General features: G+C 37.6%; 3 protein-coding genes across 5 annotated transcripts in view; all 3 read right to left on the bottom strand.

The window, feature by feature from the left end:
• Positions 1-706: 706 nt before the first annotated feature.
• nim1kb (NIM1 serine/threonine protein kinase) lies at positions 707-7133 on the bottom strand. The gene is made up of 3 exons (XM_041811140.1): positions 6833-7133; positions 5493-5761; positions 707-1468 (listed from the first exon to the last, which is right to left on the bottom strand). The coding sequence occupies exons 1-3, from the start codon at positions 7131-7133 to the stop codon at positions 707-709; spliced, it is 1332 nt and encodes a 443-aa protein (XP_041667074.1).
• A 2405-nt stretch (positions 7134-9538) lies between these two features.
• On the bottom strand, positions 9539-21580 carry LOC121525589 (coiled-coil domain-containing protein 152-like). The gene is made up of 8 exons (XM_041811650.1): positions 21428-21580; positions 19997-20102; positions 19457-19525; positions 19165-19229; positions 18660-18795; positions 18076-18203; positions 17618-17722; positions 9539-9994 (listed from the first exon to the last, which is right to left on the bottom strand). The coding sequence occupies exons 1-8, from the start codon at positions 21488-21490 to the stop codon at positions 9857-9859; spliced, it is 810 nt and encodes a 269-aa protein (XP_041667584.1). The 5' UTR covers positions 21491-21580; the 3' UTR covers positions 9539-9856.
• Positions 21581-22589: 1009 nt separating this feature from the next.
• The window catches only part of ghrb (growth hormone receptor b), a 30086-nt gene continuing 24789 nt past the window's right edge, over positions 22590-27886 (bottom strand). For all 3 annotated transcript variants that reach the window (XM_041810681.1, XM_041810680.1, XM_041810682.1), the window contains exon 9: positions 22590-26386. In XM_041810681.1, the coding sequence (XP_041666615.1) occupies positions 25526-26386 (861 nt within the window). In that variant the 3' untranslated portion in view covers positions 22590-25525. The remainder of the gene's footprint in view (positions 26387-27886) is intronic.

Below are 27886 nucleotides of genomic sequence, written 5' to 3'. Positions count from 1 at the left end.
ATTGTAATCCTTTGACAGCTGAGGTCATGGATTATGATTTTCATGAGCTTTAAACTGTAATCAAGAAGATTAAAACAAAAAGCCTTGAAATATTGTATGCGTATAAACCTAGTAAGTGTAAAAGTTTTGCTTTTTAAATGCAGTTTCAGCAAAAAAAAAAAAAAAAAAAAAAAAAAAAAAAAAACAATAGTCCAATATTTGGAGATGTGTTGTGTATATGCATTCTAAAGAAAGCTACAATCATAGCTCACACAGTCATTCAATTAAATCATAAAGACAAATCGCAAACCACTGCAATTTTAGGCTTCTTTGAGAGCAAACTACATTCTTAGGGCTGCTTGGTGGATTCTTTTTTATAAACTTGGGGACTTTTAGAAGAAAATGTTTACACTTTGAGTTTTCTCTGTGGGTGCTCTTCTGTTTTCAGGCCTCTAAAGGGTGAATATCAAGTTATTCAAGTTAGTATTTGAAACCAATACTTCCATAAGTTTTAAAGATAACTTCAGGCACTTTCACATTTCACACACTAGCCCAAAAAGTTGCATTGAAGCGCAGTATAACAAATTTATGAAAAGTTTTAGAATATTAATAAAAGTCATTAGAAGCTAGATGTCACTCTCCCGTAATATAGAAAAATAGTTCTTGTTATGTTTTATAGATATAAAAGATGTCAGTATAAAACTGTGCCTAAGTGTCCTTCTTTGTGTTATGATATCACACAGAATTTGGAGGTGTGTCTGAGGCCCCTGTAGGCCCGGAGCCCCTCCCTCTTGGGGTCCCTGACCATCCCTCTGACCACAGGGGGAGTGTCACAGCCCCTCCTCTTCTGGGCCCGGTGCAGCAGGATTCGATAAACGCCAGTGAGCGGGCTGCGGCTGTCCTTGACCAGATTGTTCTCCAGGTGCTCTGGGGTGAAGCCCAGCTCCTCCATCATGCCCCTGACCTCCTCCTCCACCTCCTCCTCTAGATCTCCTCGATCCAGATCCAGCAAGCTCTGCAAGGGGCTCACAGGCTCAGGAGGCACTAAGGACCAGGGAAACTCCACAGGTAAGAGCCAATCACAGCCCAGCATCTGGTCAATGGCGTAGCGCTCGGCAGGGACTGGCTTCAAGATGCCTTTGATGAGCCTCTGGCAGGGGCCCGGCACCCAGGGGGGGATGATGTAGATGCCTTCAATGATGCAGCGGCGTAGCTTCCCCATGGTCTCAGCACGGAAGGGCATAGTGCCAGTCACCATGAAGAAAAGCAGGACCCCCATGGCCCATACGTCTACCTGAGGGCCTAGGTAGTACTCGTCCCTGAAGAGCTCGGGGGCGGCGTACGGTGGGGAGCCACAGAAGGTGTCCAGGGTGTCGTTGCGATTTGAAACCCTCGTGCTGAATCCAAAGTCTCCAACCTTCACACAGCCAGTGCAGGTGAACAGAACGTTCTCAGCCTTCAGGTCCCTATGAATGATGTTGATGTTGTGCTGCAAGTGAAAAAACAGAAAAGCCGTTGATTTTTTTTTTTTTTTTTGCTTTTTTTCCTGAGATTTATCACAATTAAAAACTTTCATCTTTTGACAGCTGAACAAGATTTGACATGATTGGATGCTCTATTATTTCAGTTATAAAGGTGCCCATACACAGAAGATTCAGTCCCTAATGCACAACTAGGTATGACCCAATCACAGCTCCGTTTAATGCATGGTCCTTCACTCTTCATATTTCTTGTCTCTCCCTTACTAACCTGCTCAATCAAGGTAAAAAAAAAAAAGAACCTCAAAATAATCCAAAGATAATCAAAAATCTGTGGCTGATTACCTGCTAAAAAGAAACTAGCCTGCATCAAGTTTTTCTACGACAACACTTAAACCCGGTCACTAATAGCTCTCACCCTACAAACCGCTGCTGACCTGCTGCAGACTCTTTTACAGTCACTACTATTTACACAGTCACAAAGAAGATTAATGGAAGGAAGCCATGATTTAATTTGATTAAACCGAGGAGTTTCCTTCTGTGACGTCAAGTATCTGCTATAAAAAACCTGCAGATAGCTTCTCTGTCCTTAAACTGCTTCTTGTTGACTGGTTATGTAAATATTCAGTTCCTACACAGTGGAATTCACCTTAAAGGCTTCTAAGGCTCATTTTCCATTGTGGACTGTGTATAACAGTTAAGCTACTGGTTGATAAAGGCAGATCAGGTGTTAAATGCCCTTACATACAAGATATATGTGACATAAAGAGTGTTGGCCTGTAACATCACAGCATATAGCAACATTAGTAGTTTAATACATGTCCAGTAGCTCAGTGGTAGTGCCATTGTTTTCTGAATCAAATAGCTTAGCTACTAAAATAGTAGCTAAGCTCTGTTTTTTTTTTTTAAGTAGTGTGGTGGCGTCCAAACAAGCTACATTTACCCTATTCCAAAGCTGATGCTGAACAGAGCTCTCTGTCCTGAATCAAACTTTAAAGATTAAGTAGAAGACTACAGCTGATACAGGGGCATGTGTTTATAGCAGACGGTCTACTCCTGTTTGATGGGGACATAACATTCTAGTCCTTGATGCCTGTCATGTCCCTCCCGCTGCTCACTGTGCAGACTTTCACATAATGGACCAAATTAACCATCTAGGAAGTCATAGCAGATAACTAATGAACAAACATGAAGGAAGATGTGTACACTACTAAAGGAAAAGTACGTAACTTGTTTATTAGATCAGAGGAGAAAGGGACAAGATGAGCCAGTGAGATACACTGAGATGTTCTCTGTTATATATAATGCAATTATGATGTAAAACATAAATGGTATCATGGGTGTTCTCGCTTGATTGTCAAGAAAAATGTGGAGAATAATGTTAGTTTTGAAAAATAAAGGTACTTCTACATAGTTCAATAGTGGCACTGTTGCTGGTATTTTGTCAACTTTTGAAGTACTACTTCATACAAAATTAACTGTATCCTTATATATGCAATTATGTAATTGCACAGCCTGGAATCACGATACCTTCATTGTGGTTTTTGAAAAACTTCCAGATGGATTTCAACGAGTTGTGACAAAACAGTGCACTTAATGAAAACAGTTGAGATGTAGCTAGTTTGTACATTTCTCTCTTTTTAGTAAATCTTTTTTGCAGTGCTAGCTGAGTCTATCTATAAAATGATCATTTTTGGTTTTATCCTACTTAGTGGTGTAAAGATAAACCAATCTGAATCGGTTAACTGATCTGTATGTCAAAGATCATCTGCCCGTGAAGCCCTGGATTGGTATAAATGTTACATGAATGGGTCAATGCATCGGCTTTAATCTTAGAGAGTGGCTCACTGCAGCGCTGCAGCATGTTACCCCAGCTTGTACCGCCATGCTTTTGCTCAGTGTCACCAATCGCAATGACCTTTAACTTTTCTAAAAGAGTTAGTTAGCTGTAGATGCACATGAGGTAGCAAGGTGTTTATTATACTCTTTACAATATTATTTTAACTCATCCTCCTGTTCTAGCAAACACACAGAGATCTGTCCCTTTATTCAAATCTCCTTTTAATTGTTAAACTAGTTAAATTAAAACTGAAGTTTTTTCTATTATCAGGATTAATAAAGCCAGAAAAGTTACAAGTAGAGAAAGGGCCACAATCTATGTACCAGTAAATGCTCATTTTTATATTTTTCCTACAATGAGACACCTGGGCAGGTGTGTGTGATGAAGACTTCAGTTCATGAACATAATAGCAGAATGTGCTGGAGACCTGGGATTTGGTCTCTTATAAATAAACTCAAGGACACTAAGCCTGTTTTGAAATGATCTTGAGTCCCCCATTTTTTCTGAGTTTTATAAAGCAAAATGTTACATAGATTTCACAATTATATGCATCTGATCAAATCGAACTAAACTAAATTGGATCGGATCAAACCAAATCGTCCTTCATTTTAAAGAATCATCAGTAAATCGAATCATAATCGAATGTGAATAAAGTTTCAAATTAAATCATTTTGAGAGGGAGAGATTCTTTTTTCATTATTTTTTTTAAAGTGGACATATTATGCAAAAATCACCTTTTCAGGATTTTCTAACACAAATATGTGTCCCTGGCCTGTCCACAGTCCCCTCAAGTACCAGAAAAATCCATGCCCTCTCTTTCTCCACCTTTCAGAAAATGTGTGCTGAAACAAGCCATTCTCAGATTTTACACCTAGTGACCTCACATGGGGAGTAAGCACCCACCCCCAGGGTTTGGCTGGCCCTCCCCCGCTTGGAGGAAAGTTCTGCCCTCCTCTACTGATCCTCTCAGCTACCAGCTGAGATGCTGGATAGCTCAGTGGGTTACCCTGCTGACTGAGAGATTGATGGTTCAAATCCCAGACAGGTCCTTAACTTTGGATAAAAGTGTCTGTAACATCAGGAGTTCTGCATCAATTTCCTGAGAAAGGTATGGTCAGGGGCAGAGTCAGACAGCTAATTACCATTTAAAGACAGACACAGAAACGGTTCGTTCTGAGCAGGGCTGAAACAGAGGGCTTTTAGATATGCAAAAATCCTATACTAGAGTGTTTTTTTCAGCAATAAACTTCACATGCATGTTTTGGGGACCTCTGAGACCAATATAAACTTGTCTTAAAAGGCTAAAATATGTCCCCTTTAAATGCTGCTATTGTTTCATTATAAAAAATAAAATTTTCCCCATTATTTTCATAGGGATTAATACAGTTCATCTACCAGATTTTTTTCTTCTTTAATAACAAAAACACAAGAAAGCATTAAGGTAAGGTAACATAATTGTAAAACTGCAGACAACAGGAATGACTGAATGAACACCAGTTACTTTCATACTAACCAGAACAGAATACTAACATTTTAACTCCAGATGGTCTCTTTAAAAATAAAGACTAATCGAAATATCCTTTAAATCAGCTTTCCTTCCTGCATGGAAGTCATTCTGTTCCAGTTTCTGCTGAATTCCAACCCACCTCTTACCTCTTATGAGGCACTGATATGGTTATAGCCAATAACGACCTTGAGAGGGACTGATGGAAAACATGCCATTATGTAAGAAAACTGACATAAAAATCTGGTCTACTACAACAAATGTTGATTGATGTTATTGAAACTGGGTAACAGCTTGTTTTTGTTGTATTATTTGCAGTCTGAAAATACACTGTCTTCATAATAACTTGACCAGGTGTCAATGTCAGCAAATAAAAAACCTAAATGAGAATATTTTACTTGAAAGTTGGATGAAATCTTGTAAACAAAAAAGTATTTTTTCAGATAAAACCCTATCCTTTAAATTATATAAACACAGAAAAATAGAGTTTTTCTGTGGTTTCTTACATTTTTCCAGAGATATACTAATTATATCAATCAAATACAGTTTTGTTTCTCTTAACTCACGTTGAAGCATACCTTGGTTTAATTTCCCTTGCTGTTCTCAAATTTTCCCTTAAATATCCAACAGTGTGATTTCACAGTCATTTATACTAGTGTAGATTAAAAGTATTTGATGTGTCTTTACTAACCATGTATTTGATGGCAGACAGGATCTGGGCAAAGGTGATCTTGCAGCTGTTGTCTGACAGTTTTCCCTCATTGCAGATCCTGTTGTGGAGGTCTCCTCCTCCTGCATACTCCAGCACCAGGTAGAGGCGGCTCGGCGTGTCCACCACCTCGTACAAACGGACAACGTTGGGGTGCTGGAGGGCCTCCATGCTGCTGATCTCCCTGGAGAGCAGACGCTGGGCCTGGTGGTCCAGCCTGGTCTTGTCCAGGATCTTTATGGCTACTTTGTCTAAGAGAAGGAGAGAAGAAAGAGAGGAATCTGTGTTATGAGAGGGTTCTGTAAAACTACTTTACTACAACAACAGACAAACATTAAGGCAAAACATAATAAGCCTAAATTTAATCAGTGAAAGCTGAGGTGGAAAGTTAATGTAAAGATAATATTAATGTGGGTGCTTGATTACAAACTAAGTGTTGTTTGGATGCTTGGATTGACATGAAGAACTACTTTTCATATATTCAGTGTCCATGCACCTTAATTTTAATACAAATGTATTATTTCAAGTTAATACACAGTGAATTCTCACAATTTTTCTGTAGTTTCAGGCTTTCATTAATAATTTTATGGAGTTGCTGATATTACCATTCTAATATATTGTTCTAACGTTTTGAACATGTTGTAATTTGATGTTTTTGTACAATTGTTTTTGAGATTTTCACGCCAATTATGCATTTGGATCGAATTAGAGATGCACACATAGGGAAAGCAGGGCCTGATGCCAATGGAAAAGAAACAAAAATTGCCAATTGCTAATTTGGATGTCTTTTTTTATTACTTATTTTAGTTTAAAGTATGCCACATTTTTTTTGCCACTAGCTGAACACAGGGACGATACTGACTACTACTAATGATCAGCTGATACCCTACAGACAAATGCTTTGGTGCTTCCCTAGACTGAATCTATCTCAAGTGTAATTAGTTAAAGCCTTGGGGCATTTCATATCCTAAGTTATATAGTTTACATCCCACACATTAGGTGTATACAGCCTGATCTCTCTAGTCTCTGTCAGTGTCCAGTAACAAGCACTGTGTCTAGGCAAGTACAATGCTAATGATGCAGCCAGAAGACGACACAGACACAAGCTGAACCATAAAGTGTATGTCTGACCTTGGTTTCACACTTGAAACCAAGGTCAATTGTACCAGCCAAGCGTTATGGTTGTTGGCTGATGCACATCCCTTAACTTTACACAGTTCAGTTTCTCACTTTGAGAATGAAGTTGACCAACAGTGAAACAAAACTGGCATGAGAGTATTTAACTTAATGGTAGTGACAGTTAACAGCGCACATATACCAACCTTTGGTCAGAGCATTGAAAGCCATTTTGACCCTGGAGAAGGTCCCGCTCCCAATCTCCCCTCGGACTTTGTAGAAGCCCACCCTGCGGCCAATAATAAGCTCCTTGATGGTCTTCTCATCCTTGCAGAGGTCAGTGGTGAGCTTCTGCAGGGGTGTGAGGCGTGGCTGGCCATTAGCATCCTCATCCTCTGGGCCGAAATCAGAGCTGTCTGTCAGACTGTACTGACTGTGGTGGATTTTGGCGCTTGGCACTTGGTACTGACTTCCAGGCATTTCTGCAGCAGGGGAGGATAGGGTCATATATACAATAAAGATAATGCCATTAGACATGCAGCAAGTCATTTCCATTTAAAATTGCCACCAAGACTTTAAAAAAGCACTTGCATTTTTTACAATTTATTGATCTTGGTGAACAGCTTTTGTTACTATTTGGTGATAGATCATCATTTTATTCCATTGCTTAATTTGATCTCACTTGTCTTTTAATGTCCTTAATTTAACTGTTAATGTTATAAAGCATTTAAAGGTTCTACCTCTGCAGAAGAGGTGAATGCATTTGATTATCTATGGATCAAGAAAGGATGCATTTGCAACAAAAATGATGAATATTTGCTCAATGGAACCCTAAAGTCAGTAAATACAATCGTCAAGGTTTACTTTTGACACAATAAAGTTTTTCTTAACAACACAAATACAGCAATTAATCCCCACTTGCATCCCCCTCACTTAAATAAAACCCTTTTTTAAGACAAAATCTACATATTCATGACTAATTCTTAAAAATACAGTATTATTACATATTTCAAAGTCCTAATACAATGAATAAGACACTTAAAACTGGCGAGTTTCTGCAATAAGATATGAAAATTCAAACACAAAAGGCATTAAACACATAAAAATCTCATGTCTTACCAAGTTTTGAGGGTAATGTTCTGCATCAAATCACAGTTGTATTATCCACTGCAAGCACCGACACAAAAACATTGTTCTTCTGGCCCAGCAGGACCAGGAAAGATCAACTTTGGTGAATCGCATGCTGAAATCAAAATCCAAAATCCCACCAAAAAGTCAGATCCTAGTGGGAAAAAACTCCTTGCCATAGTGTCCTTCTCTGTCCCGCTAACAAATGACTGTACACTGATGGGCACAAGAGGTGAAGGGGGGGTGTGTCTGAGCTACCAAGCAAGTGTACAGCCTCCTCCTCACCAAGTGACAAAGGATAAAGGGTGTCATGATTTCTAATCCTGTCGCAATTTAGGCCTGTCCCAGTCACTTCAGCAGCTAGCATCCTTCCAGGGAGGCAAAAATGAGGCCAGGAGGATGCAACAGATGTAAAATAGCATGCATGTCTCTGTATCTACATTGCATATGAACAGAATGCTTCAGTTTGTAGAGCACAAGTGTATCATACCCATGGCCGTGTTATGCAGCAAAGGTTGATCTCTTGGCTTTTGTGGAGGTGATATGTTATGCAATGGTATTACTCAATGTTCCCAGAGAGATTAGCTCCCTGTCCCCTTTAAGGGCTGGCTGAGCAGCACACTTAAAGAGATTAAAGACCATGAGGTTAACGGTAGGCACAGTGTCTTTCATTCAGGTGTGTTCTCCCAGTGAGGAGCAGTGCAGGGACAGCAGGCAGACAGTGCAGTCAGAAAACAGCAAGACAAGAGTCCAATCAAATCTGCTATTTCTTTATAGGCCAACCAGAACCAGAACTTTGAGGTTATACTGAAAAAATGCAGACAACTCTGACATATGTAAATTTTAGTCTGCCGATCTCAAAGTAATGCTTCTGACTATTCAAAAATGTCACATTTCAATTGCATATGTTGCTTACAGAGAGCAGTGATAGGTTCATTTTTGGATTATTGGATTATGGATTTTGGATTATGTTCTAATCAACTGTAAACTTATAGAGTATTTAAACATTCAGAGTTCTAATATGTGAGCAGGGATGTTTTTAAGATAGATATATTTGTAATAAATGTGTAGTTTTTTTTAAAGATGGATAGTTGGTTATCATTTATTAGAATAAGTCTGAGAAACTAATTATTGTAAAGGTTATATTTCCAAGGAAGCTACATGCTGTAATTTACTATTAATAATTTAAGGAAAAATGGTTGGGATGGAATAAGTGTGTGCTTCATTGCAGTCTTTTTCAGATATGCAAATCAAATCAAGCTTCACTTTTGTATATGGATCCTTTTTTGTCAGAACTTCAGTCGGATTGAAGATTATGACATGGACTGAAAAAGGAACTTGTAATGGACTGAAAGGAAACCAAGCAATGCTAAAAAGTTTTTTTTTCCAGTCAGTGGGATAACTTATGTAAAAAAAAATGTCATTTTTATCTAACTGATCCACTGGCATACTTGCTATACTTTAAACTAGCAATGCTGGCCTTAATTTTTGCTTTATATTTTAAAATAAAATGCTTTTCTTGACTTTCATGTGAATGCTCAATAAGTGTAGTAAGATATTTCTGAGAAGAACTTGGCCAAATAACACATTTAACATTTGAGTTTTAGTAGTGAAGAAGAGCCTAGCTTGACACTGAGTGGGTTATAAATTTAAGATAAAATAGTAAAACAGACTCTTCATTCCTTGAATGAAAAGAGATTAAAAGGATTTATTCCTTGAATGAGACTGGCCTTCAAGCTACTGTATTCACTCCCAAGGGCGTCTCCTCCCCACATCTACACCGGCCCCGCCCTCTGTCACTCCCATGTCGGCCTCTGATTGGATTAAAGCCTTACACCGGTCTGCAGCATGTGTTCAGAATGTGCTCTCTGCACACCGGTCACCTGCAAGCCGTGATGAGGCTGCAGATCTGAACATGAGTCTGTATTAAACAAAGCCTGAGTGCTATAAACTCTGTAACATCAGTCAACACATCCAAGGAATTGCATCAAAACAGAACTACAATGAAAATGCAGAAATGTCACAACACTTGAGTCTTTCTTGCTGAAAGATCATATGACTCACGCCCCTGCAGAACAAGCGGGTCAGACGCTCGTTAGCATCTAAACAAACTGGACCTTTCTCCTCTTTAGAGAGTTAACACTGTGGCCTCCGGCACGCTGGTTCTCTTCCAGCTCTTTGATTCTCTGACGCAAGGCCTCAATCTCTCTGTTCTTCTCCTCCTGGAAGAACTGAAGCTTCTGAAGACACACAAACAAGCACACACATACACACACACACACAGTTAATCCACAAACAAACAAAAGCTCACAACAAGGAAGCACTACAAAGAACCACATGCACAGATTGCTCAGACATGACGCAGATGACCTACAAAAACAAAACCGACTTACTCTAAATCTTATTCTACAAATTGTGCCAGTTAGAGAATGATGTCAGAATAATTAGAGACATTGTTGTAGTGACTTTAAAGCTGATGCAGACAGACATTCATTCAGCAGGGCAATGCAACCTCAGACTAGACTATTTATCATATTATTTGAAGTTTTTTCTATGCATATTGGCCTTTCTAACACACTAAAACTGAATTGCAGTGACAGTATGGTGTGTATGGTGCAGATTGTAAGAGACTCAGTGTATATGTGGATGTAGAAAACAGAGTTTGGGGCTTGTAATGCCACACTTTGCTCCAGTTTGTCCTCTGTTTAATGCCACTGGTGTGCAATGTTACCACTTTCGTTTGCATGGTGATGGCAGATATTGGCAAACTTGTGCTGGTGTTAACGTTGCAATACTGCACTTTTGACATGCTTAAACTTACACACTTAGTGGACCTCCAACTATGTTGATGAATGAAGATGCCCAAATGGACCACAGAGGTCAGTGCTGTCTCAAACAATTCATAGAAACAAACCCTGCTGTTGATACTGGCAGTTTTGGATAAGACCTGTGCCAGTGGGTGGGACAACTTTGACAATAAAATGATGATTGAAGGAGATCGGCAAGAAAGTCTTTGATGTCTCTGAGTGAGCTGCTACGCCCACACCAGTATTAATTTTGACAGCTATTTTTAATTTTATTCTCAGTCTTAATCTTTAGATTAAATGCCTTTTAGTTTTAGCCACATTTTAGTTGTTTCTGCCGTTTATAGTTTTAGTCCAGTAAAAGTACTCACATTTTAGTCTTTACTTTTAGTCTAAGCATTTATATCCTTGCCTGAATCTGGTAACAAATAATAGTAGTGTTTTATGTGCACTCTGCCAAACCTGGGCTCCCTGCTTTCTACAGCTGAAAGGCAGAAGAGATACAAATGCTTTGTATTTTGACAGATTTACCCACAGTGAAGAAATATCGTGGATTTTGAATGTCCAAGAAAAACTAAATTACATATTAGTCTAGTTTTAGTCATCTTGACAAAAACTAGACTTACTTTTAGTCAGTTTTAGTCATAGGGGATCTATTTTTGGCTAGTCTTAGTCTAGTTTTTCTCATGGAAAAAGGCTGTTGATGAGCATCTTTAGTCATAGTTGTAGTCAACGAAATTAACACTTGGCCCACACAGTGAAGAATAGGCGACTGCTAATGTGTGCTCTTAACTGTACGCAACAGTGTGTTTTGCATTTTCAAGTTGATGAAGATATTTTTGAGAAAGTACTGTTTGTGGGCAGGAAAATTTTTGGAAATGGAAGAGGAAAAACTCTACATGCCTACATGTGGACAAGGCCTGGGTCAATGACGTGACGCTCACTTTTTCTGTCCCACGGAATTTTATCCATTAAAAAACCCTCAAAATACATAAAAAGATAACATGTATGTCTTGTACCTTTCCCATATATGGAGCCACTCTAACTTGTTAGTTATTAGTCATTAGTCATTAGTCATTTTTCTGCTATCTGAAGTGTCAAAACATCATGTGGGGCGACCGTCCCCCCTTGACTTCTATTTGAACAACCGGTTTAAAATAACTTTAAATCAATTTAAATATATCCCTTGCCCTCTTTGGCATAATTTCTAACATGTTTTGCATTCACTGAAAAAATTATGAAGCATTTGCACATTTATTTCCATCATAATATAAAAACGAATGTTGTCCCCAGATTTTCATTTTATGAAATATCATGTGGGGCGACCATCAAGAAAACACAATTTTGGGACTTTTATTTTGAAACGACCTCAAGGACAAGATATTGCATCATCCAGACACATGTGAGGGACCCAGCAAAACATCTGGGAGGTTAGTAAGTCCCTCTCATATTTGCAAAAAAATCTGTTTTTTAACTGCTGTAATGTACGGGCCACTTTTGGCTATCATGTGGGGCGACCACCCCAAAAGTGTGAATTATAAGTTTGATCTGCAAATCTTTATTTTGATGATAAATTTGATATAGACACATCATAAAAAGTAGCTAGCTTGGTTTCTGTAGCTAACCGTTAGCCCGTAATATTTGAGTGAACTTGAAAACATCATGTGGGGTGACCAAGTATCATGTGGGGCAACCACTGCTAGGTGTTTTTAATGATAATATATGTCCTGTATTTGTAGTTTCTGTATATTTATATTTTATACATGGTTTATATACATAAAGTTCATTGTTTAAGCATAACTCTTTGTGTACTTTAACATATATTTTTCTAAATTCAGTCATTTTCCATTCCTATTTAGGAATAACTATTTATTTTTGATTATTGTACAATCTTATGAGAGAAATTTTAAAAGATGTGTAGCATGACATTCTGTTAAGGTAATTGTACATGTATTAGTCATGTTTAACTCGTTTAACCTATTTTCTAGATCGCATCATTAACAAACAAAGAGAAGACGGCTTGCTATAGGCAGCAGCTCAACTCAGGCCCTGTCCACACGGAGACCAATTCAGGAGTATACGGCAAAGTTTTTTGTTGTATCGGCATTTCATCCACACGAAAACAGCGTTTTGAGTGACTGTAAATGCTACTTTTAGAAACCAGGTCCCTGAGTGCACAAATCCATAAACGAATACTGTTTCATCTCCGTGTGAACAGCCAACTGTATCTCTCTTGAAACGATTCCATCACACATAGCGAAGCTCTCTTAAGACGCCTGCACGGGTCTGACCAAAACAATAATGGTGGATTACAGGGTTGTGTTCGTGCTGCAGAGAGCTACTGAGCTCGTTATGGCTTTAACAGCAAAATCTGATGCTTCTTTACCACCACTGCAAAGCACACACACCAGATGTTCTTATATCCAACACGGAGACAAACCAGAAGGGCAACTAGAGGAAAGTTTGTGTCAGTTTTCTGTGATCTTCTTCTTCTCTCTTTTGGTGCATTTCCGTGGCAGCATTACAGGCTTGGCATATATACTACAGCGTTTTCAGTGGTTCCGTATTTATAGAAAACTTTTTTAAAACGAAACAGCATTATATTGTTTTCATCTCCTTGTGGGCGGAGCCTCAGACCCTGCAGCAAGAGCAGAATATCTTGCCAGGAAAAGAGCAAGGTAAAAAAAAACTCTAGGTAACATACAGTATATCTTATTTATTTGTATTTCAAACTGTCATGTTTGTAGGATTAAGAATGACTTTTTCTGTAATACTTTGAACTTAAAAGAGTGGTCCACTATTTAGCATGTTTTGCCCTGTTATAAGGTATGGTTTGCAGTATCTTGTTTCAGGTGTTTACCAAGGGGTAACCCCTGTGGTTGAAAAATAAAGCGCAAAAAAAGAAGGTCCTTGAGTGTTCACCGCAGCAGATGTGTCCAATCCAACCTGCATTCCATGGATTCTGACTATCCATGATAAATACTCGGAGCAACAGCGTGTTTAATTGAAGGAATGGTAATATATTACATGTTTATTTAAGCACCACCTTCACAAAGTTTCCTTCCTTAATAAAGGAAAAGTCCAAGAAAACAACCAGAACACTCGTCACATCATCATTTACAACGGTGCCTCACACAAACAGCTGAGAGCTTCAGTCTGATTTGACTCCTAGTTATGGCTTAGTAACAGCAGTGTCAAAGTAATGTTTATCTACTTTATTTACATGCATTTATCAACCTTTATAATTACACAGAGGTGGATTTTTTTCCTGATCTCTGGAAAGTTTGTGCATCTTAAAGACTGTGTCGCATTTCCATCATCTCTTACAGACAGTAGACTGATGTTTACTCTATTAACACTGTGCTTTTACCAACCTCATCATTAGATGTTTAATGCAGAAAGGCCAATATGCATGGAAAGGGTGTTTTTTCACCCAAATAACTGCATGGCTCAGCGTCTCCATGCGCCGGTGCATGGTTGCAGTGAATGTCCAACAGCAGTCCAATATTTTCTATGGTTGATGTTGTTGACTAGAACTTGTCTGCTGCTCTCTCTCACAGAAACCTATGGACTTACAGATATGATGGAACAGGACCAAAATTGTTCATCTCTGTCTAGTGTGACTACCAGGGTCCACAAAAGTGATGCTACTTAACCCTTCTTCATTTGTGAAATGTTTGTTCTTGAACAAGTTCCTGAAACATATAATGTGTGTTACACTTTAACTTTTTAAATTATTTCTTATCATTTGTAATATTTGAATGCTGAATTGTTGAAATGTTGTTTGAATTAAAAGTGTGTTCAGTTTACTTTTGTCTGAACTGTTTTGTGTACATTTTAAATAGACTTTTCACTACCTTTTCATCATTTGGGGCGACTATCTGTCATGTGGGGTAACCAACAATTGGCAATAACTGTACAAAGTCAAAACAGAATATCCATCAGTTTTGGCTCAAATGTTCATCAGTGGTATACTATGGTTAAGTAGATACTATCTGTATACATTTTAAATCAGTTTTATGGGTTTTAGAGCAAAAATTGCTATTGTAACTGCATTACGAGGGAGACACTGCTATTATAGAATAAACTTATAAAATCATGGTTTACAAAAAATGAAAGGGCACTCAACCCTGGCCCTCTTAAGCTGTTTATTTAATTGCTGATACTTGTTAAACTGTTAGTAATGCTAAATAAATATATTAATTTTGAGATAAATCATGGTCGCCCCAAATTACTTTTTTTAAGGCTGTGTCCTATTAATTCAACTTTAAAAACACTAAAATCTCTTAATTTGAGTTTTTCGCATAAATGCATGTGTACACTACATTCCAAATGTTTGAACAATAGCCAAATATATCCTTATTTTTAATATTTTAAAATTGACCTTTTGAAAAGTCTTATCCGTCAATGACCCGCCTACAGCTCATTAGTCAGTTTTCAAAAAGCAGGTTCTTACTTAGCTGATTTGAGTTACTTCAGTCAGTTATGAGGGCTCAGGTTCACTCGAAGTTCGCAACAATAAAAGGCCAGGAGGATGTGACCCGAAGATAAAAAAAAAAACAACAACAGCTGTGCAGCCCAGATGCCCTACGTCATTGGTTCTATGTTGAGTTTTGATGGCAGTGCGTCACTTTTTCTTCTCTCCTGGATCCTGGGAGTGTCTAAGGAAAAATGGTTGGGAAACACTGCTCCACGTTATCAGATGCCAACAAGAGGTCTTTGTACTTTCCACTGCTCGAGCCAGTCCTCAATGAATATTAGTGAATTGGCATTGAACTTAGAATTTATTTCCATTAATGCGCAATAAAGTCAGAGAAAAGCAGATTTGGGTGAAGCTTTAACTGGCTTGACAGCTTGTTACCCTGCTTAAACCATATTTGACATAATATACAAAGAAATATAAGTCAGTAGCTATTTCAATGTGCATAAGCTATACCCCAAACATCATTAAAAAACATAGGCTAAATGCCCTCTCACTGATATCCTGTTTAACTCATTAATTAGGCCCATTAAATAATCGTCTTATGACCTAAAAGTAATGCAGAGTAATGCAGTCCCTTCATGTATTAGCTCCTTGATATCCCGACATCCGAGGTACATGGAACGCAGCATATGTGCAGTTCTAAATTCATAACCTCAGAGATCTTTTAGAAACCCCAAAAGGGGTCATGGACCCCGGATTGGGAACCAGTGCTCTACAGACAGCTCAATATATGGGAAACAGGGAAGAAATTAAATAATTACAAAGTCAATCGTTGATCGATCATTTTTTAATCAATTGACAGCAATAGTTAGAATTGTTACTGGCAAAGTTGACATGAGAAGTTATTTATTAAAATAAGGAAGCAGCTGGCTGGAGGAAGGTTGCAACTGAACCTGAAGTTGCTAATTCCTATTGCAAAGTTATCAGTCACAGTCTGCAACATGGCCAATGCGAACTATGCTTTTCTGCAGAAAATCAAAGACGCCTTGACATGCAATTCATTTACATGCAGTTAGAAAAAGTCTAATTATTGCATTTTGCATGGGAACATGCCAGTCCAACTAAAATCAAACTTAATTTGAATCCTTCAATTGGGCAGACACATCTAGATAACTCTAGAATAGTTCTCAGATCTACACACAATAACCAGGCAAAAACTGGACTGGGCGTTTTACATGCCCAAAGGTTTCCACACCAGGCTTCTATCATTGGATATCACCATAAGCCCAGTGTTTCTCAAATGGTGTTCCCTGTGCACCTTGAGCCTAGTCTAGGTATGCTGTGGTCATTGTGAGCAACCATATACAACCATAATTCTACAACAATTTAAGTTACTGTATCCTGTTTTAAAGAGGCTGTTTTGTATGAATATCAATATGCTGTGCGGTTAGATTTTGCTTCATCTTAGGTGTGATTGAGATCTGAGCTAGAGGAATACAGTAAAAAAAAAATACATGACACACAACTACTTAACTGCTAGCTAGCTTGTTAACATGAATGTTTCATATTGTAATGTCTTACTTTTCCATAAAGCCATATCTTTTAACATTTATAATGTCATAAATAATCGTGAGTGTTTTCAACTCTGTAAAGCTCTTTAAAAGCTCAGGGATAAATTGGGCTCTGTAAATAAATATGCCTTGTAATCCTCATTTACCATTTGGCAAAGATAGGCAACAGCCTGGGGCCTCTTACTCCAAAGGGCCTCAAGATATAGCTAGCCATTGTAGGTGTTCAATAAATATGAGGATAACATCTACAATTATCTTAATTTTTAAAAAGAGTATTTTTAATGTAAAGTAGGGTTCAAAAGATCCCCATAGACACATTGAAATAATGAATAGGTGGATTATTGCGTGTTAAAATGGCATACAGTGAACAAAAATGTATGATTTGTGGCAGGAGACCAGTTACACCTGGCCTAAACACATGTTCGAATATTAGAATGTAGTGAATTTGAGTTATGATGCTCTTTTAACAGCTGATGAAGTTCTGCCCGGTATTTATATTTCCCATCTGGGTATGACCCGTAGTTCTCTAGCTTCGTTATCTGAAAGGAAATGGTGTCCACCTGCTATTTAGCTACACGAAGAAGGTCCTCATATCACCGTCTTCCTGGGGCCTTCAAATTACAAAAACTACCTTTGGTCATCCTGCATCTTGCTGTTGTACATTTAAATCCTGCATTTAATAATGCTACTACTGCATGCATGAGCAGGCGTAATATAGAATCCACTCCCATATCGGCCTATTATCAGCCTTATGTGAAGCATATACCTGTGTCTTTTTTTCTACTGCATGCATATAGAGTAAATTTACATGTTGAAGTTGTAAACATATAGGACGAGAGGTCCAGGTATAATATGAAGTTTTCATTGTTTTCAGCTGAAGTTAAAGCACAAACCCTAAACATGTTGCAACTTCAGAGAAGACAGTAATATCAGTTACTTTCTTAATCATATCCTCACTCTTGAACAGAATGACTGATTTTCAACTTGAATTGGTTATGTACTGTAACCTTTAACATCCACGTTGAAAAAAAGTACATGTAAGAAGCATCTGTGTGGACTTCTCACCCTCTTGAAGACACTCTGAGGAAGAAGGTTGGAGCCGTGCTGTTGCTGTTGCTGCTGTTGGCTCAACTGAGCTGTACTCTGAACTCTGGCTAACTTAGCACCAAACTGTCAAAACACCAGAGACAAACAGCAACAAGCTTAGAGAAAAGCCGAAAGTAGCTACTGAAGAGCAAAGCAGAGGTCTATCTAATTTAAGCATCTCTGCTTACTGGATTTTAACCATTCCTGCCAGCAGACAGTGGTGCCTTAATTGAACCCTTTAACCTTGCAAAACACCCCCTGATGTCTTCAGTTAACTTTCTATCCATCTACTCTTTCAGGGAAGGGAGCATCAATCGTTAGCAAACACAAAAATCACATAATAGCCTTGAGATCTGACCTTTTTACTCTGGATAGGTACAGTCTTTAGCATTTTTATGGTACATAGTAAATTCAAAAGGTGTAACCTTAATTTTTACCTCCATCTGTAGCTTGAGGAGCTCGCTCTGCTTCTCCCTCTCCTGCTCCTTCAGCTTCTTCCTCATTTCCTCCAGTTCTAATTCCTTCTTCTCCAGAAGATTCTTTACCTCAGCATCTTTAGTTTCCACTACAGGAGATAAAACACCAACAGACACATAAAATATTTTTATCTTAATTGTTACTGTTTATTTCTGCTAGGATGCTTTTCAGGTGTTCTTGTTATGTTATGTTATCTTGAAAATGTTCAACTTAAAAACAAAGTTCAAAATGCCATATATTTGTTGAATACACATTTTTAGATAAATAATCAAAGTTTATATCAAAACACTTTGTTTCAGGGGAGTTACTTTTGTACATGTAAAATATCAGATGTTCTATAACATCCTACGATATGATAAGATATGAGGCTTTGTTGTCTTCTACTGGAGCACAACACAGTCAAACATTGATGGCACTCCCTGGATTAAACTATAAATATCAGTATCAAAAAAAAATACTTTAAAGCAATTTAAGCATCATAAACTGTATAAAACAATTAAAACAATAATAATCCAAGTGTGGACGGTGTTTTGTGTGTTCTCACTCTGATTGAAAGCCTCCCTCTGAGCGTCCTCCAGCTCGCTCTTGCACAGCTGCCTCACAGCCTCTAGCTCCCTCTGGTGTTTCTCTACTTCTGCTCTCATTTCACCAACCAATCGCTGAACCTCAGCCTCTCCAGCCTGGAGAAAAACAAACAGGCCACACACATACAAATTGAATTCACTGATAAGAAAATGTTTGGAATTGCTACTAAGGTTAAAGTGGTTTAGAAAATTAAAATATTGGCAGTAAATGAGAAAATCAACAGATCCTTCAATTACATAGTAACAAGCAAGTCACATCTACTGTTAACATAAATTGTCCTGTTGCTGCTGTTGAATTTCAAAACCAGAAAACTGGATGGTCCAGGTATTACTAAGCAGTAAGAGGGGCTGATATCTAAGTCTGTCATTAGAAAAAAAAAAAATTCATATCACTGCTGCTCCAGTGTATACGAATCACTGATATCTATGAAGTGTATCTTAATTGATACTGAGCTGCTGTCTTACCTGTGCTGTCCTCTCATTCTGTTGTTTTAGTTCCATCATGCCGCTCTTCAGGCTGTCATTCTCCACTAAAACCAGAAGAGTACAGCAAGCTCACAATACAATACCACTTTAAACATTTACTACACGTAAATTATGAAGACATTATGCTTTTGGGTCATTTACAGTTCATGATCCCAAATATGAGGATTAAATTATAAAATTCAAATAATAATACATGTTAACCTCAGGTTGACATTTACAACAACTGGCCTATAATTATTTGACATTTTTTGTAATGATGTAGTTAAGTTACCTCTGAGGTTCATCTGCTCCTGCAGAGTCTGCTGCAGACAGTTCACTGTGGCCAGAAGACTGTCACGCTCTGCAACAGGTACAGAGAAAACAACAATGAGAAGAGACACAATGACTGTGAAAATCAGGGCCAATACAGATGTTAAAAATACCACTTTAGACAATTGCCCAAACTGATTTATAGGTATAATGCCACTCAATAAGTGGCACAAGGTTTACGCATCCAGTAACTCTTTTTACCTTGTCAATATTATTTGGGCTTTTAAAGATTACTGAAACATATCATTCTAGAAATGTAGCTTCAAAATTTTAAAGGTACAATTTCCTGCACTTCAACTAGACAGTCTGAAAATGGTCGTTTGGCAAAGTCACCAGCAGAGGGAGACATACTGAAACAGAATCCAGCATCATAATAACTTTAAATCTTAGAAATAAAGAAACAGAATCCAGTATCATAATGATTTTAAATCTTAGAAATACTGAAACAGCACTATGAGAAAAAAAAACAACCATCAGCTTCCAGATGATGGGAAAGTCTCACCTTCAATCAAGCTTTTCTCCTTGGTCTTGTGAAATTTCAGGTGTCTATTGGCATCTTCAAGCGTGACCTCTAAAGCAGTGTTTTTGTTGTGAACTTCTGTAACTTTCTGTTTAAGAGGAGTAATTTTAGTTATTTTTAGTTATATATTGAAATTAACTTTGCAGTTTACAAGTTAGGATATTTCATTCTTTGTATTTGTTGTATATCTTTCTTTGCCGACTGGACTGCTGATCTATAATCCTTTGAGATAATAAAGGTGCATATCAAAATTGAGTATTTTAGTTCTTTTCCCATACTTTAGTCAAAAACAAAAACTTATATTTTCTAGATTCAGTACAAATAAAATCAAGTATTTCAAGCCTCTTTATTACTTTTCTTCATGAGCACAACTGACAGCATGAAAATAAAATATCTAGTATCTCAATATATGATATTACATAAGACCAATCAAAAAGGATTTATAAAACTGAAAAAAGTATTATCATTTATGGACTGAATACTTGGTTGGAGGTTGCTTTGACAACAGCCTTCAGCCTTCTGTCATGAGGGCTCTGCTGTCTCTCATCTTAATAATGTTTATGGGCTTCTGGCCAGGCGAGTGAGATGTCTATGCATAGTAATACCACAGTCAGCAAACCTGGTAGTTCTGTATTCACTGTGGGCAGGTGCCAGCTCCTGCTGGAAAAGGGAAATCAGCCTCTCTATAAAGCTTCACAGCAGATGGTAACATTTAAGTGCTTTAAAATCTCCTGGTAGACGACTGATTTGACTCTGAATATGATAAAGCACAGTGGACCAACATGGAGAAAACGAATATAATCTTAAGATGGTCGACATTTCTGTGTTATTATAAATCCTTTTTGACTGGTCTACTGCAATATTTTACTATTTTTATACTTCATTTTGATTTTTATGAGCTGGAAGTCATCTAGACCAAAACAATAAAAAGGCTGAAAAGTTTTCCTTCGTGTGTAATGAGTCTGTATTATATAACAGCTTTACTTTGGGTTAAATTATAATAGAAAATCAATTTTTCTACGATATTTTGATGATTTAAGATGCATCTGTACACTTCATTAAGACATTTCAATTGGCCTACATTAATGAAGTATTTATTTAGAAGTAATTTCATTCAAATTAAAGTTGATATTTTAAAATATTTTACCTTTCCACATTTTAGTAGCTTAGCTGTCGTAGCCCTTCGAGATAAACAACTCTGCACATCTATCCAAGTATATTTTTGTAAGAAAATGTAAAGTACCAGACAAAAACTGAAATAAGACTCTGCAAGTACCTGTCATTATATAACAGAAATGCAAAAGCTTTAAGTGTGTAAGCGTTATATATCCTCATTAACTTTGGATACAGAACTAACTTCACATTTTTGTTTTAGCAGTTAGCTGTCGAGGTGTTTGCTAAAGCTACCTTTACCTGTTCTAGTTCATTGAACACCTCCAAAACTTTCTCAATATTAACACGGTTTTCCTTCGCCATATTATCACCTCAAGAAAAAACAAGAAGCTGAAGCAAAAAATAAAATATCGAATTGCTTTTCCGGTCTAAAAAGAGGGTCATTAATGATAATTCATAAGTTAAATAACCGGTTTTTAGTTGAGAAAAGGCGACGGTAAAGCTACTACTACCTAGCTTTCAGCCAGCTTGCTGTCAGTGTTACTCTGCGCGTGCGCGAGCTCCTCACAGATTTATTTACGTCATGATTAAATATTTTTATTTACCGTATATCATGACGATTTAAATTATTATGTTTTCAAATAAGATACCTTAAAACAGGGAGTTAAGCTTAAAATACAAAAAATGCCTCTACATATTGTGATAATTACATAATTTGACAATAGTTTTGCATTTTTGACCCAACATGTAATTACAAATAAAAACCCTCGAAAATTAAAAAGAATATATGAAGGCAGGTAAAACATAATCAATGTTAAATAATTTTTTTTGTTTTGCATAAAACATAATCATCAAGGTGTATCCAACACATTATACAACAGTAATTAATAATTTTTATTTACAAGTATTTGTTTTTCCTTTATTTTAGCAAGGAAAACCCATTGACACCAAGTGACCTGGAAATTATAATTACCTCAGCTTAGGATCAAACAAGCACTTTTTTTGTTTTAATGATTAAGATGCCCATTTCCATGCAACATTTATTTGTAAGCTGTTGATGTCTTTATCTGTGTTATTTTCCAGAAACAGCGAAACAAACTAAAGAGGAGAAAATCACAGCTCAACTGCTCTTACTTTGGTTTAAAACCATATACGCATCCTGGTGCATGCTGGACCCCTACTAAACTATAATACCCTGAAATCTAATCAAAATATGTTCTAATTAATCAAACAAAAACTGCTTGACATTAAAAAACATCACAAAAATAAATAGCTCCCACAAACATTAGAGAACCCCCTTCTTATTTTGCGTTTTTGTCCTGAAATGCTGCTTTACTTAGCTGAAAAAGTCGTAACTCCTACAACCATCCATCAAGAGTATTCTGAAGTAGCAAACTTAAACAGAAATAAAATGTCAATAAAGTATGTTCAAATGAGATGTGATAAATAAGACAACCAAAGGCAAAATTACAAGAGTTGTTTATTCGTAACAGGCACCTTGAAATTTTAAACTTCAACAACTGTACAAATTCAAAACACAACAACCGTAAGGTCCTAACTCTTAATTTGCATTTTATGCACTGACAGCCACAAAACCAGATGGAAAACAGAAACTTCTATGGGTCATGCACTCAAAAATAAATTGGAGGAAGCATTACTGACAGAAACGTACTTTACCCATCAGTCCAAGAAACAGGTTTAAAAATATACAAATGAAGACCACTGAATGTAAAGACTTTAAAGCAATGTTAACTTGGTACAGCTCATGCTTCCCTTTTTTGGGATATCATGTATTGGCAAAGACATACTATGAAGTCATGTAAGACTGAGTATTAATAAAAGCAAAGTTGTAATGAATAACACTGAAAGAAACATGAAAATGTTAAAACATGAATTATTTAGGTTATAAACATGTTTACCACCTGGTTTTAGAAACAAAAGAAAATCCTTTCCTAATGTATAAAAATGTCAGAAATAAAGCTTAACTTTACAATTTAATGCTCTTGGATCTAAAGTCCAAGTTAAATTGTCTTGATAGCAAAGTTTAACCCACTAAAGACATCCCTGCAGCTGTACAAAGCTTTTAAGCTTCTTTAAACTCATCACATCAAACAAAAGACAAAATCTGAAACTCCTCTTAGCTCATATGCAGATACTTTTACTCTAAATGGCTTGCAAAGAAAGGGGGGAAATTTAGCAGCTGAAGACTCTGATAGGGTTCAAGGAATCCTTTATGACCCTTTTTAAATTTTGTATTATCCATTCAGGGTAACTGGATGCCAAATTGACTGCACTTTAGCCCTTGTGTTCAGTGATGATCTGTGATCAGACCTCATTTGCCTGCTTTTACGCAAATAACAGTTCATACATGTTTGCTGTTTACACATAATTTCGACAACACTTCTGCAATCAAAAATCTGCAAATGTGTAATGAGTTCCAAAAATATCTGTGGTAAGGACTTTACTGCCCTGATTTCAGGCTCTCAAGCTTACCATGACTTAGTTATGCTGGTCATTTGTTTCCTAGCAATGCCTTTTAACAGATTTTCTCCCCCATTTTATCATAAAGATGCTTTTAAAGCAAAGGATGGTAGATATTTAGGAAATAAACCTTATGGAGTACTGATTAGACTGAAATAACTACTCACTTTACAGCAAACTGCACCCAAGCTGGACACTAATTTGCCTCAATTCTTTCCAAACTATAACACTTTTGCCCCAAACACATCAAAAATGCATACTTGCAAACTGTCCGTTCTTTTGTAGATTTGTTTGCTACCATGAGGCAAGCAGTTGTTACATTTTAGACATCCCATTTGACCAGAATTTTGGGCCTTAACTGATAAAAAATATAACAACAAATGGACCCTAATTTAAAGGGATATTTCAATATTTTTGAAGTTGGATCGTGTGAGGTACCCAGCAGTACTAGTGGTTTTAGCCTCCAGTGATCTTTCAAGAAGGACTTGCTGGTTGTTCAAAGGGCTCCACTAACCTCTTAGCTCAGGGTTAAGTATCCCAGCATGCTCTTTGGTGGCCAGCTAAGACATTTAAGTAATATTTCAGTGTTTTTGAAGCTGAGTCTTATGAGGTACATAGCAGAAGTAGAGGCATTAGCGTAACAGATGGGTACCGTTTCTTCATAGAATCTAGACGGCAAAAATGGGCCACAAAATAATGTTGGTTCAAACGTACACAATGTCAAAAATGTTTGAAGCATTTTATTTTTTACCAATTAAAACCCTGTGTTTATGTCATTATTTTGCAATGCAGGCTTTGGCTACCAGTTGCATGCTCTTGCATTGTAAAATAGTGACAAAAACACAGAGGCTTTCTGGGTATAAAATGAATGTTTCAAAACATTTTGAAAGTTTGCATTGTTTTGTGGCCCATTTTTACTAAAAACTCACAAAATTCTGCTGGGAAACTGTGTACCCATCTGTTATGCTAATGCCACTACTACTGCTACGTACCTCATACGACTCAACGTCAAAAACACTGAAATATCACTTTGACCTTTTAGCTGGCTACCAAAGAGCATGCTGGGATACATAACCCGGAGCTACGAGGTTAGTGGAGCCTTTTTGACAGCTTTTCTTCCTCATTTAGTCATAAATATGCTTTGACCGGAAATGGTTATATACTATTTAACCTTTTGTGGTACTGGTTAGGTTGAAATGAAAACATTATTCAAGTCATTAAGTGACCAGCACGACTAGACGAAGTAAGATATGTTTCTTTTTTTGCTTACAGGGGGACTACCACAGATTAAGTCTGTTGACATAGCAGTCTTTAATATGCAAGAACATTATACCAAGCCAGATGAAGGCAATCTAGACTACCTCTGCATGCAGTCTAAGCTATCGAAAATCAGATCTTTGTCAGTATGCGTTCAGTTGCCTTCACACCCAGCATTAAGGATCTGATGTGCAAGTTGGACACCACTGCCAAGCCAGCAAAAAACTGTAGTATTAGTATGCAGGCAGGTTGTTTGCAGGAATTTTTTTTGGGTGATTATGTGGCTTAAAAAGTTCATTGCAACTTTAGGCAAACAATCACTTGATATCAAACATCATAAATCCTGGTTTAAGGGTTCAGCAGGGTTCCATTCCTTGCAAGTGTTTATTCCCTTTGAATTGTTCTCTTTTCACAACTGCAGTAAAACACATTCCCGTGTCCTCTTCTTCCCTCATACCAAACTTACAGCAGTGTCAGCTTTATGGTCGTACCAGAGGAAGCAACAGGAGGCCAGCGGAGGTAGAGGTGGAGGCAGGACAGGCACATATAGTCCTAAACTATTTTAGGAGCACTGTCGTTGAGAATATTCAGTCCCCGAGGCTGTTCCCTGGCTTATCTCTGCCTCTGAGTGAACAGAACTTTGCAGAGTTCCCTACTGATTTATGGTGTGATGCTTCCCAAAAGCTCCGGGGTCAGGTAGCCATCTGGTGTCGGCATGGTCTTTGGGATTATCAGCTGGGGGGCTGGTGTTGAATTGGGTGTCAGTAAGAGGCTGTTCTGCATATCAACACGCTCCACCACAGTGTAGACAGGTGCAGGGGCAAGAGTGGACGCAGGGGTGGTGTCTGTTTCATGATAGGGAGATGGAGATGATAAGTCTCTTTCTGGTTCGCAGGGTTCTCTATCATCTCCTAATGAAGATCCTGGGCTTGTTTTACCTTTGTTGAGATCTGAGGTGTAACCTCCATGGTCTGGATCCACCACAATGAGCTGAAACTCTTTCTCTTTCTCCACTTTCTCCTCTTTCTCTATGTCTTTGCACATGGTTTTGTCCACCTCAACTGGCTCCTCCGGTGACAGAAGAACCTTGCCAGATGATCTCACCTCACTCACCTGGGTGTACATCGCCTCTCTGCCCGCTGCTTCAAACAAAGGCTCCTCAGTCGTGGGGCCCTGGACCGAAGAGCTTGGCTCTAAGATGTTCTGAAGTAGCTCTTCCTTGTTGAGGTTTTGATTTGGGATGAGAGGATGGAAAGGGGAAGCCTCAGGGTCGCTGGGGAGATCTGGGTCACAGCAGCTGGCCCGGCCTGAGTCATCATCTCTGAAGCCTATGGTGAGAGGAGTGCTGTTTGAGGACAAGGAGGGCTGCATGAGACAGTCAGTGTCCAGGTCTGTCAGCCTGTCCGTTTGCTCCTCGATGTCCAGATCGATGAATTCCACCCAGGGGTCATTATTGTACAGCTCTGGTCTTAGATCAGGAGGGCCGCCCAGGATGGATGTCAACTCCCTCAGTTTCCCTTTCTACAAGAGACAAAGGTGTAACTCAGTATAAACTCAAACACTGGGACAATACTGCACCACTGCAGATGCAACGTACTATAAATAAAAAGGCATAATAACAGCCTGTTTGCAGAACAGCATTGTTAACTTTGACATATATTTTAAACCTAGTCTTAGACTTAGTCTCAGGATTGAAATGTTCTTTAGTTTTAGTCCCATTTTAGTCATATTTTTATCCTTTATAGTTTTAGTCGACAAATACTAAAAAAAACATTTTATTCTTTTAAGTCTTCACTTTTAGTCTTTATTTTCTTTGACCTTTTTTTTCTTTGACTTAATCAGCTAAATTTTTAGATTGATATAAATGTAAAAACACTCATACACTTTAATTTCTTTAAAATATACTAATGAAAATACTAAGACACCTCATTTGCAGAGTGGAGAAATATCAAGGATTTTAAATGTCCAACAGTCCACAACTAACATTATAGTCTCACTTTAGTCTCCTTTACAAAAACTTATCTTACTTTTTAGTATTTTATCCCCAAAGATCTATTTTAATCTCATGGACAAATGGTAGTCAACTGACATTTTTGGTCATAGGTCAAATGTATGAAGCATTTAGATCTTCTCAGGTTATATTTTTACCTCCGCCAAGGAGGTTATGTGATCGACAGGGTTTGTTAGTTAGTAAGTTAGTTTGTTTGTTAGTTTGTTAGCAACATAGCTCAATAAGTTCCGGACAGATTTTGATAAAATTTTCAGGAAATGTCAGAAATGGCATAAGAAAGAACTGATTACATTTTGGGACTGATCCGGATCACTGTCTGGATCCAGGAATTTTTTAAAGGATTCTTTACTATTGGGAGATAGGGCTGATGGCGGAGGTCTGCACTCTCTGAGTGCTTTTCTAGCTCGTTACTTTAAATTTTCTTTTAGCTTTAAACTACTGTTTTCATCCACTTAAGTACTGGTGTATAAATCTACTCAAGTAGTATCAGTATATACTTTCAGTACTGAGCTACTGGGGAGTTGTACAGTAAAATATGATCTATCCTCATTAGCAAGAAGAACACATTCCCCCAGATTTGAAATCACATTGGGTGGAGCTCAGATTAATTGTCTCCTTATAGAGTTGAAATAACACTGGTGGATTTTCACTGTCAAATAATTCCAACACTGAAGGCCATTTCACTCAGAATGGAGTTAAAGTCATACTCAGTTTCAGCTGTTTTAAGTGAGTTCTTTACATGTTGTAACTAGTGCTTGATTCAAATTTTATCTAATTGTGATACATCTCAAAATATCAGTTGTTAATAGCACTTAATAATCCCTTTTAGTAACATTATAAATTCCACTTTTTGTATTCAAAAGTGTTTTGTTTCCTAAACTAGGGTAACTGACCTCCTGTTTGGATAAAGCCCTGCTTTTACTTCCAAAGAAAATAAGAAACTTCAGTAGATCCAAGACAATGACATGAATTCTAATCCCCAAAAAGTAGGTTTTCTTTCATTTAAATTA

Source organism: Cheilinus undulatus, linkage group 17 (genome assembly GCF_018320785.1).
Source record: "Cheilinus undulatus linkage group 17, ASM1832078v1, whole genome shotgun sequence".
Classification (NCBI taxonomy): domain Eukaryota; kingdom Metazoa; phylum Chordata; class Actinopteri; order Labriformes; family Labridae; genus Cheilinus; species Cheilinus undulatus.
Note: the sequence above shows the minus strand (reverse complement) of the source record. Positions and strands in the feature narration are given on the sequence as shown.

Excerpts from the sequence above, each read along its gene's own strand:
- nim1kb (XM_041811140.1), bottom strand. The coding sequence starts at position 7,133 with ATGACCCTATCCTCCCCTGCTGCAGAAATGCCTGGAAGTCAGTACCAA. Across the intron at positions 5,762-6,832 it reads TTTCAATGCTCTGACCAAAG|ACAAAGTAGCCATAAAGATC; the intron begins GTTGGTATATGT and ends TCCTTCTCTTAG. Across the intron at positions 1,469-5,492 it reads TGTCTGCCATCAAATACATG|CACAACATCAACATCATTCA; the intron begins GTTAGTAAAGAC and ends TTTCACTTGCAG.
- LOC121525589 (XM_041811650.1), bottom strand. The coding sequence starts at position 21,490 with ATGGCGAAGGAAAACCGTGTTAATATTGAGAAAGTTTTGGAGGTGTTC. Across the intron at positions 20,103-21,427 it reads TGTTCAATGAACTAGAACAG|AAAGTTACAGAAGTTCACAA; the intron begins GTAAAGGTAGCT and ends CCTCTTAAACAG. Across the intron at positions 17,723-18,075 it reads TCCTCAAGCTACAGATGGAG|TTTGGTGCTAAGTTAGCCAG; the intron begins GTAAAAATTAAG and ends GTGTTTTGACAG.